This window comes from Pyrus communis, chromosome 3 (genome assembly GCF_963583255.1).
Source record: "Pyrus communis chromosome 3, drPyrComm1.1, whole genome shotgun sequence".
In the NCBI taxonomy this organism is placed as follows: Eukaryota; Viridiplantae; Streptophyta; class Magnoliopsida; order Rosales; family Rosaceae; genus Pyrus; species Pyrus communis.
Window position 1 is genome coordinate 25,388,266 of NC_084805.1, and position 16,135 is coordinate 25,404,400.

General features: G+C 36.4%; 1 protein-coding gene across 1 annotated transcript; it reads right to left on the bottom strand.

The window, feature by feature from the left end:
- Positions 1–111: 111 nt before the first annotated feature.
- LOC137728500 (uncharacterized) lies at positions 112–13,274 on the bottom strand. Its single transcript, XM_068467271.1, has 24 exons — positions 12,591–13,274; positions 11,747–11,809; positions 11,365–11,436; positions 11,164–11,271; positions 10,900–10,980; positions 10,665–10,718; positions 10,460–10,585; positions 10,223–10,312; positions 9,977–10,096; positions 9,766–9,891; positions 9,481–9,597; positions 9,290–9,346; positions 9,108–9,182; positions 8,754–8,832; positions 8,617–8,674; positions 8,245–8,251; positions 5,835–5,995; positions 5,172–5,439; positions 4,599–4,722; positions 3,537–3,865; positions 1,677–3,435; positions 1,108–1,361; positions 718–819; positions 112–371 (listed from the first exon to the last, which is right to left on the bottom strand). The coding sequence occupies exons 1-23, from the start codon at positions 12,768–12,770 to the stop codon at positions 748–750; spliced, it is 4,380 nt and encodes a 1,459-aa protein (XP_068323372.1). The 5' UTR covers positions 12,771–13,274; the 3' UTR covers positions 112–371; positions 718–747.
- Positions 13,275–16,135: the final 2,861 nt, after the last annotated feature.

Genomic DNA, 16,135 nt, shown 5'->3' on the forward strand with positions numbered 1-16,135 from the left:
CGATCGAGCAGAGGAAGGGTTCCCATCACTGCCCATAAGAAATCTCACTTGACACCATCACAGTTCACCATAACGTGCAGTCTAAGACGTTATAACAACATTACAGCAAAATTCAGGAAATTATGATTGTTCAAACACGTCCGTTCGATTAGTCATAAACAAAAACCTTTAAATAAGGTAAAGACAATGAAGTTAACTCCTCCGAATGCGAATGCATCTAAAATTCTTACCAGAACAAAAACGCATCTAAAATTGCAGCTATTATATAAATTACACCACCGTAAAGAGGGGGAATAGGGGGAGCGGCTCCAGTTGCAACTAGTGAAACTTTGCTCTCAATTTTCTTTCGACACTGAATGAGGTTTCTGATCCTGCGAAGAACGCATAAACAAATATATTAAAATAAAAAGCGCCAAAGAAAAGATTGTTGGCTTTGGAATATATAGAAGATGCAGATCAGTTTAGCTGTGCAGTTAGCGCCAATTTTACAGAACTGTAATGAAACAGTAATGATTATCCTACTTAGTAGTCAGCACCAACAGAAACTGAGTTTCCTACCCACGATATTCACCCCCTCATGGGTAGTTATAATCATTTCAGCAAACCGTAACTTCTTGATGCAGATTTACAGAGATAAAACCACATGTTTGCTAATGAAATATGACTATGAATCCTTTCAAGGCTACCAAAAGAGCTTTGTTCTAGTGAAGTGTTTACCTTTAATTGGAAATAGCTCCATTACTCCTCTCAATATTGCCCCTGGCTTCGACTTATAGAGTGGTTTTGAAGGAGTTTCTGGCTAGGGGTTTGGTGATCATCCTGCAAGTACAAATGCAATCAATGTGTATAACACAACGAGAAGATATTGTTCAAATGATTGGTTATTTTTATGGGTGCTGCATCCACACACCCCCTGTTAATTTATGTCCTTTGATCTTCTTCAATTCATTCGATCCGACGGCCGGAAGTTGAGGTGTGTGGAGCACCACCCCATTTTTTATGCATGCATCTACTCATATGGTGTACTTGATTAGCATCAGAGTACGTACAACACCATGTACAAATGTAGGATCTACAACACCAAAGTGTAAATGTAAAGAAACAAACCTTGTATAAAGATGCTGCTGACTCGGACTGTAATGTTTGAATTGCATCCTGCCCCAGTGAACGCAGAGCATCAAGGGCATCTAAGGTTAGCTGCCAACCACAAAGTGCAACAGCATCAGCACAGGTACCAGGGCCACAGCTACTACCACCAGCAGCAGCAACATTCCCATTGACCCAGGGGCAGAATTGGTTGTGATGGCCAATTGGATCAAATTCCATAGGTTCTTCATAATTGCTTTCACCTTTTGGAGGTCCTGGATAACCAAATAGAGTTATCAAAATACTAGTAAATGAATACATCTGAGCAGAACATCATTCTCCTTTATAGGTATAACTAAATAAATGCAAAATACACAGTAAAAGTGTGTTTTTTTTTTTTTTTTTTTTTTTGTAGGATGGAGTCATTCACAATATCACATTACAATTTTAAAGTCTTAAATCATACTAATCCTCAAAAATAAAAACAAGAACGAATAGAAGTCATGTCTTCATATTTGTCAAATGTTTTGTTAGAAGAACAATGAGAAAAGATGGACAAATATGCATAATTGCCCTAATAGAAATTTTACCTAGCCCGTTGGCAACTGCATACTCTGATTCTTGGTACACACAGTTGTTCGTAAATGAAGATTTACCAGCACTTTTAACCTCCTTGGTTGTCCGATAATTGGAGAAGACATTAGCATTGCATGAAAGAGAAGGGTGGGCACTGTTCTCGAACTTGAAGCTTTGACTGATCTTTTCACCACTTTCCACAGATTCAGCCTTAGTAGAACCATCAATCTTTGAGCCACTATCAGCCCTCCCTATAGACTGAGATATCATCTCCTGACTATCACCATGGGGATCTTCCCTATTTCTTTCATCAGGGACAATTTCATCCATTAGTCCAGGATCTGGAGCAGATTCGCCTGTCTGGCCCTGATTTTCAGCATCTTCTGTTCTAGGTTCCACATCACCAACTACACTATCTGCTCTATGGACAGATACATCAGCCCCATGAATCTCAGCTTCATGACTAGCACACATTCCAACACTTCCTACACTAATCCCGAAACTAATACCATCCCTGGCCTGAGCAGTCACAGTTTCTGTGTTAAAAATTTCCTCCCCATCATTTGTACTACTAACACCTATTTCCCCAATAACTACATCAACCGCGGGTTGGAAACCAACACTCTGCTGAGCTTGATTACTATAATTCAATTCTGATGTATCATTCATGTCCAGATTTCCATATGTACTAGAAGTGGGGAAATGAACATCATCAACATCTCCGGGATAATTTTCAACACTTTCCATAGAGTCGTCATCTGTACCGTGACCGATTGTATCCATTGCAATGACTGAAGATGCACGTGCTGAATCCATATTTGAATGGATTCCAAATTGGTCGCTACCTTGTGGAAACGAAGCAACTCTATTAGCATCAGCATAAACATCAAGACCCATTGACTGACTGGGACCAGCACCAGATGAACAGTACGTATCGAACATATCTGAATCACGAGCACGTTTTGAAGGCCCAGCTGAGTATTGTCCACCATCTGTAACTTCATCACCATCACGATCAATGACAGTTCCTTCAACACTATCAGCGTGCTGTGTCCTTAAATGTGGCCTATCAACAGAACTGCCTCCTTTTTCCAAACTCCGCTTACGAGAACTGGGACCCCTTGATTCATATGAAGCTGCACGATCACCAACCTCACTGCCTGCAGGTTGCCCAATCATCAGATCCCTTCCCATATCTGCGTCCTGAATGTTTTCTGACATTTCTGGTCTGCCAAACCGATTAAAAGTAAAACCTCCTCCCATTGTAAGATTCAAATCAACATCTGTTTTTGGAAACAAGCTCCCCTCAGTTGTTGTTGCTACTTCGTCACGGTCTTCAGTCTGTTCTTTCTCTGCATCATCAGTAGCAACCCAACCACTAATTCCACTGGCCGCACTTGCGCCACGTATCAATCCCAATTTTTTGCTTGTGTCAGGAATATCAATGTTGTTGGGAGTAAATCGCACAGGTCGAGGAATGGTTAAGAAATCCAATATTCTAACTGTAGCCCCACATAAGCTGCAATCTAGTAAGGGTGATCTGGGATCACGTCTAGATTCCTTAACCAACATTTTACTCTTTCCAGCATCTTTCCTAGCAGAAGCAGAAACTGCTTTCTTGCTTGGTCCAGGTTCTTGTGAAAGATGGACCTGGGCATACGTTGGCCCAAGAGAATATCCATTTCTAGCTGATTGGGCAGAATGTTCTTCACAGTCTTGTGCATTTAAAAGCCATCTTGGTTCCCATCCACAAAGACTTATAAGCTTCTGTGCCTGATAATAGAAAGGAACTGGATTAGAAGAACATATACTTCAGTTTAATTTGACCAATACAACAAATCACAAAGAGAGACAAGTTTATAAATAACTCTTACACGAGAATATAAACAGATTGATCCATCCCGGGAGCTTTCCTGTTCTGGTATACTTTCTGGTTTAAAATCTACTTCCCCTGCCATAAGAAAGCGATCAACCTGCAGACCCCAAGAAACCAACATTTGCTCAATTGCAGATGCAGCTACCTTAGGTAGAGAGTGGAATTGCAAAAGTCCATCACATCTATCCTTATATCCCCCAATTAAAGCGGACTGAGGGGTAGGAGGGAATTGCACCAGGCTTTCTGGGCAGCTGTTTCCTCTCCAAGGACAAGCAACTTTGTGACCGGAATCCAGCTGCTTGACAAAGGCATCCCCCGCATTTTGAACTTTGCATTGAAATGAAGAGGACAGAACAAGAAAATTTTAAGAAGTAGGAATAGACAAGCTTATGCAGATATCATTGAATTCTTAACACAATTTCTGATCAAATAAAAAAAAGAAGAAATAGCATATTCTAAAACTGAAAGTTAGCATCATTATACTTTCTTTTATAAGAAACAATAAATTATTAACAGCTGAAAATTGAAGTATAGAGCAAGATGTTCAAGAAGTCCAGCAGGAAAATCCAACTAAAAGCAGTGGCAGGACCACACTAAACCAAACAAACACTTATCCCAAAACAGAAAACAAATCCAGTTGGATCAAACCAAAGGGTGCATCCTTCAGATGCTTAGACAAGGTCACAACGAAGCCTAACTATAAGCAAGGAATTTAACTGCACCCAGAGTTTGGACTACAGCTACTCATTTAGATGTTAATTTTGCAAGTGAAATAAATATGGATGTAGAAGACCGAAAAACAACTTTCAACCAAAATAATATAATGCCTTAATAACATAAGAAGTCATCCTAAGCTGACTGTAGCAATTTTTCATACATTTTTTTAGTATAATGGACATGCCAAAAGCAACACCACAGCGTTTTATGTGTAAAATCAGAAATAAAAAGTCTATTATGCACAAATGGAGGCTAAGTAGGTTTATATAAATTATAATGTATTTTAAAAGACATTGTTTTAAATTTAAATTACTAGAAATCCCCTAAGACAGCTATAGCCAACCTTCGTCAGGAGTCCAAGATGGCAACAAAGCACAACCAAGGGATGCACCGCATGATTCACATGCAATTTTATCCACATCAACATTCACCCAACCTCTCCGAGCACATGCCAATGAACTGATGACCTGAAAGAAATGACATAAGCAAAAGTTAGATGCTTCGAAATTGTCTTGAGCCTGTTGCAGGAAGGAAATGAAAGATTTCTGGAGGGAAACGTATGTTCGACTGCTTACAGTTGAACGTTTAAGAGTTGTCCAAGAATATCATATTTTCACTTCAAAGGATATATTGCATATAACATTTAATATGAGAATCAAAAAGTACCAAAAAATTTAGCAGAAATTTACTAAATGATGAGTCAACAAAAAGGTATTTCACTGATGTAACATAATATTAATAATATATTAAATGTACATACAGCATAACTATAGATGCATGTATCTATATATATGTGTGTGTATGTATGTTCTAAATGGCTTAAAATAAAATGGAAGTATTAACAACTCAATTAAGTACAGAAAGACTTCAGATTTGAAAGACTTGAGTGTATGGAAATAGCAGCTAAAGTTCAAACCTTGGGCTTTGAAAACCAATTTGAAGGTTTAAAAGTAGCCAAGCGGCGCAGTAAGTCGCCTCTTTCCCAAGGTCTACACGACAGCCTTGATGATCCAAAAACAGAACTATCCCCACCCCCACCACCGCCAGCACTGGTGCTCAAAGAAGTCACCGGTGGTTGCGAACCAACACAAGATATAGATGCTCCTTTGGAGCCTTGTCCATGAATAGACCCGTCTACACTGCCCACATTTGCCGGAACAGTCGGCGACGATGCCCCCGCCGAACTAACATACGCGAAGCAAACATATTTAACCACAATTGAACAATAATACACATAACAAATTCTAATCGACCAAAGATCAATTCTTTCACCAAAAAAATGAACAGCACGTTTAATTAAATTAAGCTGAAAATCACGCAACACTAGGAAATGAAGCTGAAATCTCCACTATCCGAGCAACCATACAGAGGCACTAATCGACCAATTCGTCACAGAAATGACCAAAACCCTAACACTAACTGCACAAATTGATACAAAATGGAACACTACACTCGCAGCTCGAACCAAACAGCAAGCAAATGCAAAACCCTAATTAGATCAGCAGAGATATTGGAGGAAAACGAAGACCGAGAAGCTTGACGAAGACGGAGATTTAGAGAGAGAGAGAGGATAGGGTACCTGGCAGCAGGAGCAGGATCAATGTTCCCTCCGGAGCTGATGACCTCCTCTCTCATTGCTTCTGTTGATTTTTCGAAAGCAGAGAATGCGAGAGAGTGTGCGCACTGGCAGCTTTTTTTATACCAAGTACCGAATGCGTGTGGTGTGGCGCGTAAACGGTACTCTCACTTCCTTTTCCGCTTTGGAGGAAAAGCTTATTAGTCTACAAGGTAGTCCAAAGATAGCTTTCGTGCTAAAAAGAGTTAGGATTCAAGTTTTCGTGGTAAAACCCGTTAGGATTTAAACCATATATATCAAACTAAAATAAAACTCTGTTAATTGTTAATACGTGATGCTTACCTGTGAGGTTAATTTTATTCTTTTAACCTCAAGTGCTTACAATTAAAAGTTGACAAAGTTTTCAATTTTTACCCTAAATTCTAACAAACTGCATTGCATGAGCTTAAATCTAATTTTTTTTTTCTTTCTTCTTTTCACTATGACTATCCTATATCTACGAGGACTATTATTCTAATTAGGCCGGGAGGAAATGGAGTTGTAGCAACATTTTTTCACTTATCTTTTTATTTTAATTTTTTTCAGTTTTATTCATGTCGCGCATATTTTATTAAAATTAATTATTGTTTAATTAATAAACTAAAATTTAAGTTATGAAGGGGAATGAGAATTTTAATATAATTATGAGTGCTAGTAAAAGAGTGAAGATTTTTGTCGGATTCTCTTTGTGAGGATTTCAAAAATTCTTAAATCATATTCGTTCATTGTATATCGGGTTCAGCAATTATTGTAAATTTTTTATTTAAAATTGAATATAAACAGTACCTGACGAAAAATGACCGCACAGTGCAAGATGAACATATGTAATTAGAGAATTCCCGAATCCTCACAAAGAAGACCCGGCAAGAATCATCTATCCTAGGAAATCCAAGAGGATCCTCGCCGGATCCTCTTTGTGAGGATCCTCGCCGGATCCTCTTTGTGAGGATCCTTGCCCGATCCTCTTTGTGAGGATCCTAGGAATCCTCCAATCACATCTGTTCATTGTATATCATGCGATAAAAAATCATTGTAAATTTTTTTATTTAAAATTATATATAAATAGTACTTGATAAAAATTAACCATATAATTCACGATGAATAGATATGATTGAAGGATCTTCAAACAGAGAAAACCCGGCAAAAGTCCTATCTCCTAATAAAATACACGTTGTACGAAAAAGTGACAAAATTTAAATAATAAAGTAAGTTTGAAGATAGGTAGCATTGAGTCACGGCTTTGCGGTTGGGTGGACCCATCCACCGCCTCCCTCAGCGCCGGATCCGGCCCCAATTTGACTGGACAACGTGACTAGACCAGCCTAGTTTTTTTTTATTGGCTAGACCAGCCTTAAATTTTAAGAAAAATAACAAAAAGGTTTGAAAACTTTGAGTTTTCGAGATAAGGACAAAATAAATGGTAAAAAGAATAGTATCAAGATTGATTTTTTAGTGTAAAAATATGATTTTTCGTTAAAGTTTCCTAAATTTTATCTTACTAATCTTTTATAATACGATTTACTTTAAGCTAGTGATTTATATTAGAGAATGACTTACATGATCTAATTACATTGTTACGTAGTATTTCGTGTTAATGACATAAAAATGTGTGTACGTGTTTATGCGCTACTATTGTTTCGTTAGCATGCAATGCCACATGACAGTGTATCTATGCTATATAAATTCTTATTTCAGTGTGAAATTTCTCTTTACTTATAAATGAAATAGATTTTAATCCTCATACAGAGTAGCTTGAGAACTCATTTAGGGAATTGGATCCGCTTCGCACAAATTGAATACAACGGTCTCCATTAACTCATTTCGCTGGCCCACCGCACACTAATCAACAACTCTGATTTCTTTTACACATCAATCAACGATCCAAATGAATTGATCATTAGGCTCTGAACACTAAGGTCTGGAGTGGATTCAATTCCCTCATTTAGAAGTATTTTCAATAGTTGAAAACGGTTTGGTGAGAATATTTTGAAACCAATTTTTTGTAAAAGTGCAAGTAAATCCTGAAAAAGCACTTTAAGTGCTTTTTGCAAGAAGCACAAAAAACACTTTAAGTGCTTTTTGGTCCACAAAACATTTTCTCTAAAAGTGGTTCTAATCATTTAAAAGTAGGATAAATTACATTTTACCCCCTCAGGTTTGGGATCGATTTAACAGATTTTCTAACGGATGTATGAAATTGAAATAAAATGATAAGTAAATGTATGAAATTGAAATATTTTAAAGATGTTGTAAGGAATTGAAATCGACCCCAAACTTGAGAGGGTAAAATGTAATTTACCCTTAGAATTATTTCCAAACAAGCAATTTACGACCCACTTCTTCAAGTTCTTGAGGTAAAACACCCGGAATTTACCTTTTGCCTGCACCCTCCAAGGAGGATACACTTTCCAAAAAGTAAATACAATTTGCATATGTTTTCATATTAACTTTAAAATGTTTTTCAATTGCGAAGAGAGTCTAACTTGACGTTCAATCTTCTTCTCTCTCAAAAGATACAACCCCCAACAAGTATACTGCATTCATTTGACTTCTGAATGACAGGGTCACTCGAAGGAGATAAACCAAAGTACTAGTTATACATAATACTGTATATACTCCCATAATACTGTTTGTACTCGATAGACAACGGACGTCCGATGATGTTCACCGAAAAACTCGAAAAAAAAAAGAAACAGCATTCAACAAAGAAACCCCATCAACATGTTCGGCCGAGGAAGTCAATCACCTAGATGGCCCAGCACCTGCACCTGCACCTACGGCTGCACCTGCGGCTGCGGCTACGGCTGTGGGAGAAAGAAGTGTATGAGGGTTTTGCTCTGTGATGGATCCTAGAATTTAGACACATTAGGAGGTGATACTTACCATCATGTGCTTCCTTCCTCGATTCATCTGCTGATTTCCACACTATATCCTTCAGCCCCGTCGACAGGTTCTTGTAGAACTGTAAATACAAGACAATCGACTAAATATGCGCAAAAGACAAAAAGTTCACAACACAGAACAAATAATGGTGCAAGATAGGTGCAATTTCAAATGTTGTGTGATTGCCCAAGCTGCAGCTAGACGTGCACTAACTCTAATGCCGTAGGGGATTAATAACACATCTGATCCCTTAGGGACACTCTTCCGAGGTGTAGTTCTCGGTAATTGCTCTTAATTAGATGAATATACAATACTTAATAGATCAATAAGTGCATCGACGTTGCAATAACATACATTGTGAAATTCCAGAGTGTCTCCCCCTGACTTGCGAACCTCAACCATGTAAAGCGAGGGGGCCACCTCAAAAATCTGGAAAAGAAAGTCATTTTGTAACACATTTGTCAACAGAACACAAAAAAGAAATTTAAAAAAAAAGTGAAAGGCATGAACAAAAAATGAAAATGAACGAGGCAAACCTCTGTTGCAACAGATAAATGGCCTTTACGTCCCGTTTTTTCACCTTGCAGCTTCAACTGATATATAAAAAGGATGTGTCACATAACGATGCAATTTTCCTCTCTTTAAAGAATTTTACCAGTTACAATCCCACTTTCCCCAGTAAAAGAGAGAAAGAAAATCAAAATGCAAAAGAGAATAGCCATTGTACCTTGAAGTTATTTTTCTTTACACCAAAACCCAAAGGCCCTGCAGCTTCCTCAATTTTAGAAATTATCTCATTAGCTGGACGTTTGGATGTGAACCTTGTTTCTCGTTTAACAAGATCCTGGTTTATAAAAGAAATGTCAGCTGTTTCCTTACATTTTATGTTTATGAATAAACTAAATAAACAGAACTAGAGAGGAAAGGTTAAAACTTGCCAATTAAGCAAACAGAAAACCAACAATGTGCGACAAATTACAATTTTACGTTTGTTTTTCAAATTTAACCATACCATTTGTTTCTCAAAAAGACTATTGAGATTCAGGCCCTGGGATGTAGAGATAAGCTCAAAGGCATTCATTGTGACAGGCGCCATATTCCGCTCTTCTCGCCTCTCCACTACAAGGTTCTGAGAATCCTGTGCTTGGGAAGAATCGAGTAGAAAGTCAAGCCCTGGCATCATGAACCAAAATAAATCATAATACATAATGTCTTGCTCTTACCGCTGATTCATTGAATATAGAATCCACATCGTCAAGACTGACATCAACTTGTTCAAAACTAGGTGGCTTATATCCTTTCTTAAACCACTCATTCTCAATGACCTCAGCAATTGTAATTCTCTGTTACATGAAATTAGCTTGTACAGTAAATGCAAGATATAAATAATAACATCAAGAAACTGAAATGCCCGAAAAACAGACAAATCTATTGCATAAAGTTAAAAAGGACAGGAGACAGGGACATACTGTCAAGGGGTTAGGATCCAAGATTCTCTTGATTAGCTTCTTTGCACTTGAGGAGAACCATGGAGGGCATGTGAAGTCAGCCTTGAATATCTGGTGATCACATAAAAACGAAAGATGTAATCATGTAAGACAAAGATAACAGAGCCATATATTGACCAAATTTATGGCTGTGCTGTCTGTTTTTCCTCCATCGCCATGTGTTGGTCTACAAGTGATGAGAAACAGAGAGAGAATCACCTTTTTGTATAATGCCATAAGGTTGGAATCTTCAAAAGGCAAATAGCCAGCCATTAAGACAAAAAGAATCACACCACAAGACCATAAATCCGCTTTCGCACCATCATACCCTTTGTTGTTGATCACCTAGAGAAAAGAAAATGTCATTAAGTGGAACAGGGTAACAAAATGGGAAACTAGATAGTCTGAGCAAAAGCTAATATACCTCAGGGGCAACGTAATTTGGTGTCCCACATGTCGTATGAAGCAATCCATCTTCCTGAATGAAAGGAATAAGATAATCACTCACACAATCTGTAACAAATGAACGTGTGAAACTGGCTGCCTAATTATTCACCATGGTATGTTTATGACTAAAAGTATGAGATAGGTATTGCTAAAAGAAGCCATCCAATCCTGACTATCAAATTTGAACGGATACATGAAAGCATAGCACTCACTCGAACTTGCTGAGGTAGTGCACTCAGTCCAAAATCTGAAACTTTAAGAGTCCCGCTAACATCCAGCAGCAAATTCTCTGGCTGCAGTTGACAACCACAAAATCAATTTAGTGGTACACTATAATATATATACATCACACGGGGCAACTATAGATCCAAACTTCCTGCAAACAATAGATCTGAACTTATTACGACAAAAAAAAATATCATATATACATATGTAGATATTAGGTCTCTATGAAAGGGGGCAACGATAATTCACACCTTTAGGTCTCTATGAAAAACACCTCTGCTGTGACAGTAATCAACAGCATTTATAAGCTGCTGAAAATACTTTCTTGCTTCATCTTCTTTCAATCTTCCTTTACTTGCCTGACAATACAAATAGCGCAAGGATTCTAATTATATATATCATCAGAAGTAAATAGAAAGTCCAGCAATTGGATTGAATAAGCACTATCTTACAATTTTGTCAAATAGTTCTCCACCAGTGACATATTCCAAAACAATGTATATTTTCGTCTTGCTAGCCATCACCTACATCATAAATACATCCAAAAGTCATTTGTAAATACTAAATAAATCACAGTTTTAAAATTCCGCCCACACCAAGCACCAACAATATTGACAGTGGACATTGTACTATTGTCATGACTCGTGCCACGAACCAAAAAGAAAACAAGAAATAGAAAGAAATCCAACTGCAATGACCATCACATCATCGTAAATGTTTGTTCTGATAATGATTAAACGCATGTATAAGTCTATGCCAAAGATGTAATTCATCTTAGCCAATACATATAAACCATTAGGAATCCAAAAACAATATAAGATCAGATTTGACTACCTCATACATGCGGATGACATTCGGATGTCTAATTAGTTTCATTGTTGATATTTCTCGTTTGATCTGCAAAAGGAGAGAATATGACTGCAATTCATCAGAAATCAGAATTAGGATTGTACCGTCAAAGAAAAATGATTGTGTAAATTGTTCAATTTCTAATTTCAATTAAATTTGTGCGTATAGAATCTAGATGCTGCAGCTGAAGAAATCAGCAAGGCAAGGTGAGGGTGCCGAGCAAATCCATCAAATCAGACCATGTGATCGGTTTGTTTTTTCGTGGTTGAAGTTAATCTCAACTCAACCTTCAATCATTGGAGATGGTACATAACATCTACTAACAGGGTATGCCAATAGCAAATTATGTCAATTCAATTCTGATGTTCGTCAAGTTTAGTTCAATTCTGATGATATCCTATGCAAATCGTCGAACTTAAACTCAAATATGTTTACGAAAAATCATAATCTCCCTAATCTCGTTTTGCTTGCGTAACTGATGATATCGGAAAACAAAACAAGAACCCCTCTAAATTTCTTCGGAGTCAAGAAAGTCAATAAATTTCTCCAAATTCAAAAAGTCAACAAAGCAGTAGCAATCAAACAGTAAAATGTTCAGGTCATCAAACGACAAACCCCAATCTTTTCAAAGTTGACTATTTTCCCTCTAATTTTATGTAAACAATAAAATATTTTTCATTTTCCGTGATTCTTTCATCACTTTCTCACCAACCAAACAGCGGGTCATCGAATATTCCCAGAAAATAATCCAACTAACATGCAACGAAACGCTAAATTAAATAAAACTGATCAAATTAACAAAATTTGAAAAAAAAAAAGAAAATCAAACCTGGCCGATCATCTTGTGCTTGAGGACCTTCTCCTTGTCGAGAATTTTGATCGCAAAGTTCTCATCTGTCTCAACGTTGCGCGCGAACTTGACCTTGGCGAAATTCCCCTCCCCGAGAGTCCGACCCAGCTCGTACCGCCCGACCCGCGTCCTGCTTCCGGTGTTCGACCTCGACGCCATCTCCTCCAACCCCTCTCTCTCCCCTCGCTTCTCTCTCTAAAATCTTCCAAATTTCTCTCAAAATTCCAGTCCGCAATACCTCTTCCTTTCTCTCTCTAAAACTACCTCTTCTTCTTGCAAGGCTGCCAAACCTGAGACTTCGTCACGCTCATCCTTCCTGAATTTTAATCCGAAAAAAAAAAAAAAAAACCCGAAATCCTTAATCCGCAGAGACAAACGAATCCGAGACGCGATTTGGCGGTTCAAATCGGGAAAGAAGAAGGAGACTCGGAGGCAAAAGAGAAAGAAAAGGTTGAAGAATCGTTGACCGTCCGATCCGACAAGAAACCCATCAAATCGGATTTCCAATCATACAAAAATCGAACGGATTGCGATGCATGCAGAGAATCTGAAAGCTTTTGTTTTGGGGCGAAAGCGATCGGAGATCTCCAGGAGATTGAATCAGGACCGTGGACGGTGGATCTGATGATTGATTCTGTTTTTTGGAGCTTTTGGTTTTGTGATTTTTTGGGTGAAAAATTGGAAATAAATGGCACCGCGGGGTTTTTTTGTAATTAACTGAAAAGCGAATATTCTGGGGCGATGATTGGGTTTTTTTGTCTACTTCGTCTCTATACGAGGAAGGTTGCATCTGCGGATATTTCGAAATTACTTTTTCAACCTCGGAAGCTGGGATCGGGTGTTTTGCAGGCCGCCTCTTCACGCATCCGTTCTGATGTCTTTTTTTAATAGAGCGATAATGTTAATGGCTGGTTTACTATTGCGCTTTGAAAAAAAACTGTTTTTGCTGTGCTGTAAGAATAAGAAGCTGTGAAATAAAGCAGTATAATGTTTGGTAAACTTTTTTGTAAAAGTGCTATTCAAAGAGAATAATAAAAAAAAAAAGAGTATTATAGTGTTTGGTAAACTTTTATGTAAAACAAATGTAAAAAAAAACCGGTTTTTCAAAGCTGAGCTTTGCAGCTTCTTGTTTTTGGCTTTTTTTCACCCAAAACTGTGAAAAAAAACTGAAATTAAATGTTTACCAAACAGAAAAACAGCTCCCGGCTTTTTTTTATACCAACTTTTTTTCAGAATCACCTCAGTACCAAACCAAGTCTAAGCCTAATATTAGGTACATAAAAATTTTAAATTAAATAATGTGCCACGGAACAAAAAAATTTATGTTAATTAATATTTAAGTAATAATTTAATTATTTATAATTATATTATTTAATTTATTAAATTTAATTTAAAATTTTAGTCTTTTTAAATTACCCTAAATTAGTAATGTGTTATTTTAGTACAGGGTTGGTGAAAATCGAAAAATGTGTGGGAGTTGAATTCACACTAGGATGCCAATTCAGTAAAACTTATATGTAATAATAAAAATAACAAAAAAATATTATGTTTGACACTAACATTAAAAAGTGATTATACATACACTATGTGTGTGAAATTTTTAAAATTTTTATAGGAGCAATAAGGAGAGAAAGTGGGTTAATTCAGTTTTTATTGAATTTTTTTTTTTTCATTTTTGAGGGAGAAAGATGCTTTGAAAATAATAACATTTTTTTATATGAAATTATTTTAATGTCTATGATTTTTTATTGAATTGTGAAGAGAAAATTAAATTATCTTTTCGCCTACTTTTAATTAACTTAAAGAATTTTATTATTTGGTAGGATAGACTTTTTTAAATATGATATTAAAAAAGGAGAATCAATGATTCAATGAATATGGCGGCTTTAATATTTCAATCTCATTAAGTAACTTTAGAATTAAGGTTTAACAATTATGCATTTCTTAATCACGATATGATTAAGATAAACATTCACACGTTTCATAACCTTTGTTAATAAACTATTTGGAGAAATCACCTTTCCATTGTCTTCTCTCTGTATTCAAACATTTTTTTGTAAACTATTGTTGGTACTTAAAAAACTAATTGTGCATTTTTTAATTGGAGTGCTACTAATAATTCATTTTTTTTTTCTATCCAACATTTGGTAAGTGTTCTTATAATTTTAAGGTAGTGTAAATGCGCGTGTTCTTTAGTAGTTAATTTTGTTTTGGTTTTTTTTTATTATTATTAATTTTGAGAGGAGTAGCTTAATTCTATTCTAAGTTAGTAGCTTAATTAAACTACTCCTTTCAAAATTATAAGAACAGTTATTATAAAAACACTTCCAAACGAGCTAATAGTCATTGTGTTATGTTGGCTATGATTAATCGTGATGTGGGATTGTGAGCAAACGAACTTGAAACAACAATTGGTTTGTCTTTATTTCTTTTTATATTTATTTAATCTGTGAGCAAATGAAAGTTTTGGTATCAATAACATTTCTCTTTATTTATTTTCTGTTAAAAGCGAGTCAAAACTTAGCTGGTTCTGCCATTCACATTCATCTTGTGATTAAAAGCTCATCGTCCGCTTAAGCAAGGACCGCACTACAAAATCAAAACGACAAAACTTTCCCAAATTAAAAACCTAACATTGAAACACATGGGACTAGAATCAAACCAAAGGCGGATTTTAAAATTTTACTATATTAAAGATCGACACATTTTTTTTAATACACCAATATATTTACAATAGAATTATAAAAAATAAAAAAAAATTATTTTCGAACACTTCATTATGTTTGGACGAAGAAATTTAAGATTATTGAGGAATATTAAAATAACGAAAATTGAAATGACGAGATTTTATTTTCTAGAATTTGTGAATTTTCTTGTTTGGTTAACCTAAAATGTAACATCTCATATCGTCCAGGGGAGTGGATCCTGTAAACATTATATGTATATTCCCATCTCTACCTAGCGCGAGACCTTTTGGGAGCTTATTGGCTTCGGAGTCCGTAGGAACTCTGAAGTTAAGCGAGTTCACGCAAGAGCAATTTCAGGATGGGTGATTCACTAGGAAGTTCTCGTTTGAGTTCCTAGAAACAAAACTGTGAGGGCCCAGAAACAAAATCGTGAGGGCATGGTGTGGTTGGGGCCCAAAGCAGACAATATCGTGCTACGGTGGAGTCGAGCAGGGGATGTGGTGGGGGCCCGAGTGGGGATGTGACATAAAAGAACAATGGAATTGAATACATAATTTGTTATTTTTAAGCTCTCAATCATAAAAATTGGGAAATGACACATATTTACATGGAATTTAAACTTGGAAATTGAAAGTCACAAATTCCAAGTTTTTTTTTCCACGTGGAAATTCTAAATTTTTATATTTATAAATAAATAAAAAGAATTGATATATGTCAATTTATAACTTCTGACTTTATCCAAATTCCAAGTTTATCCTCGTCCAAACATAGGTACATAGTGTTAGGTTACCTTTTTTTCGGTTAATTGCCTAGGTTTCCTTCCCTCCAAAAAAAATT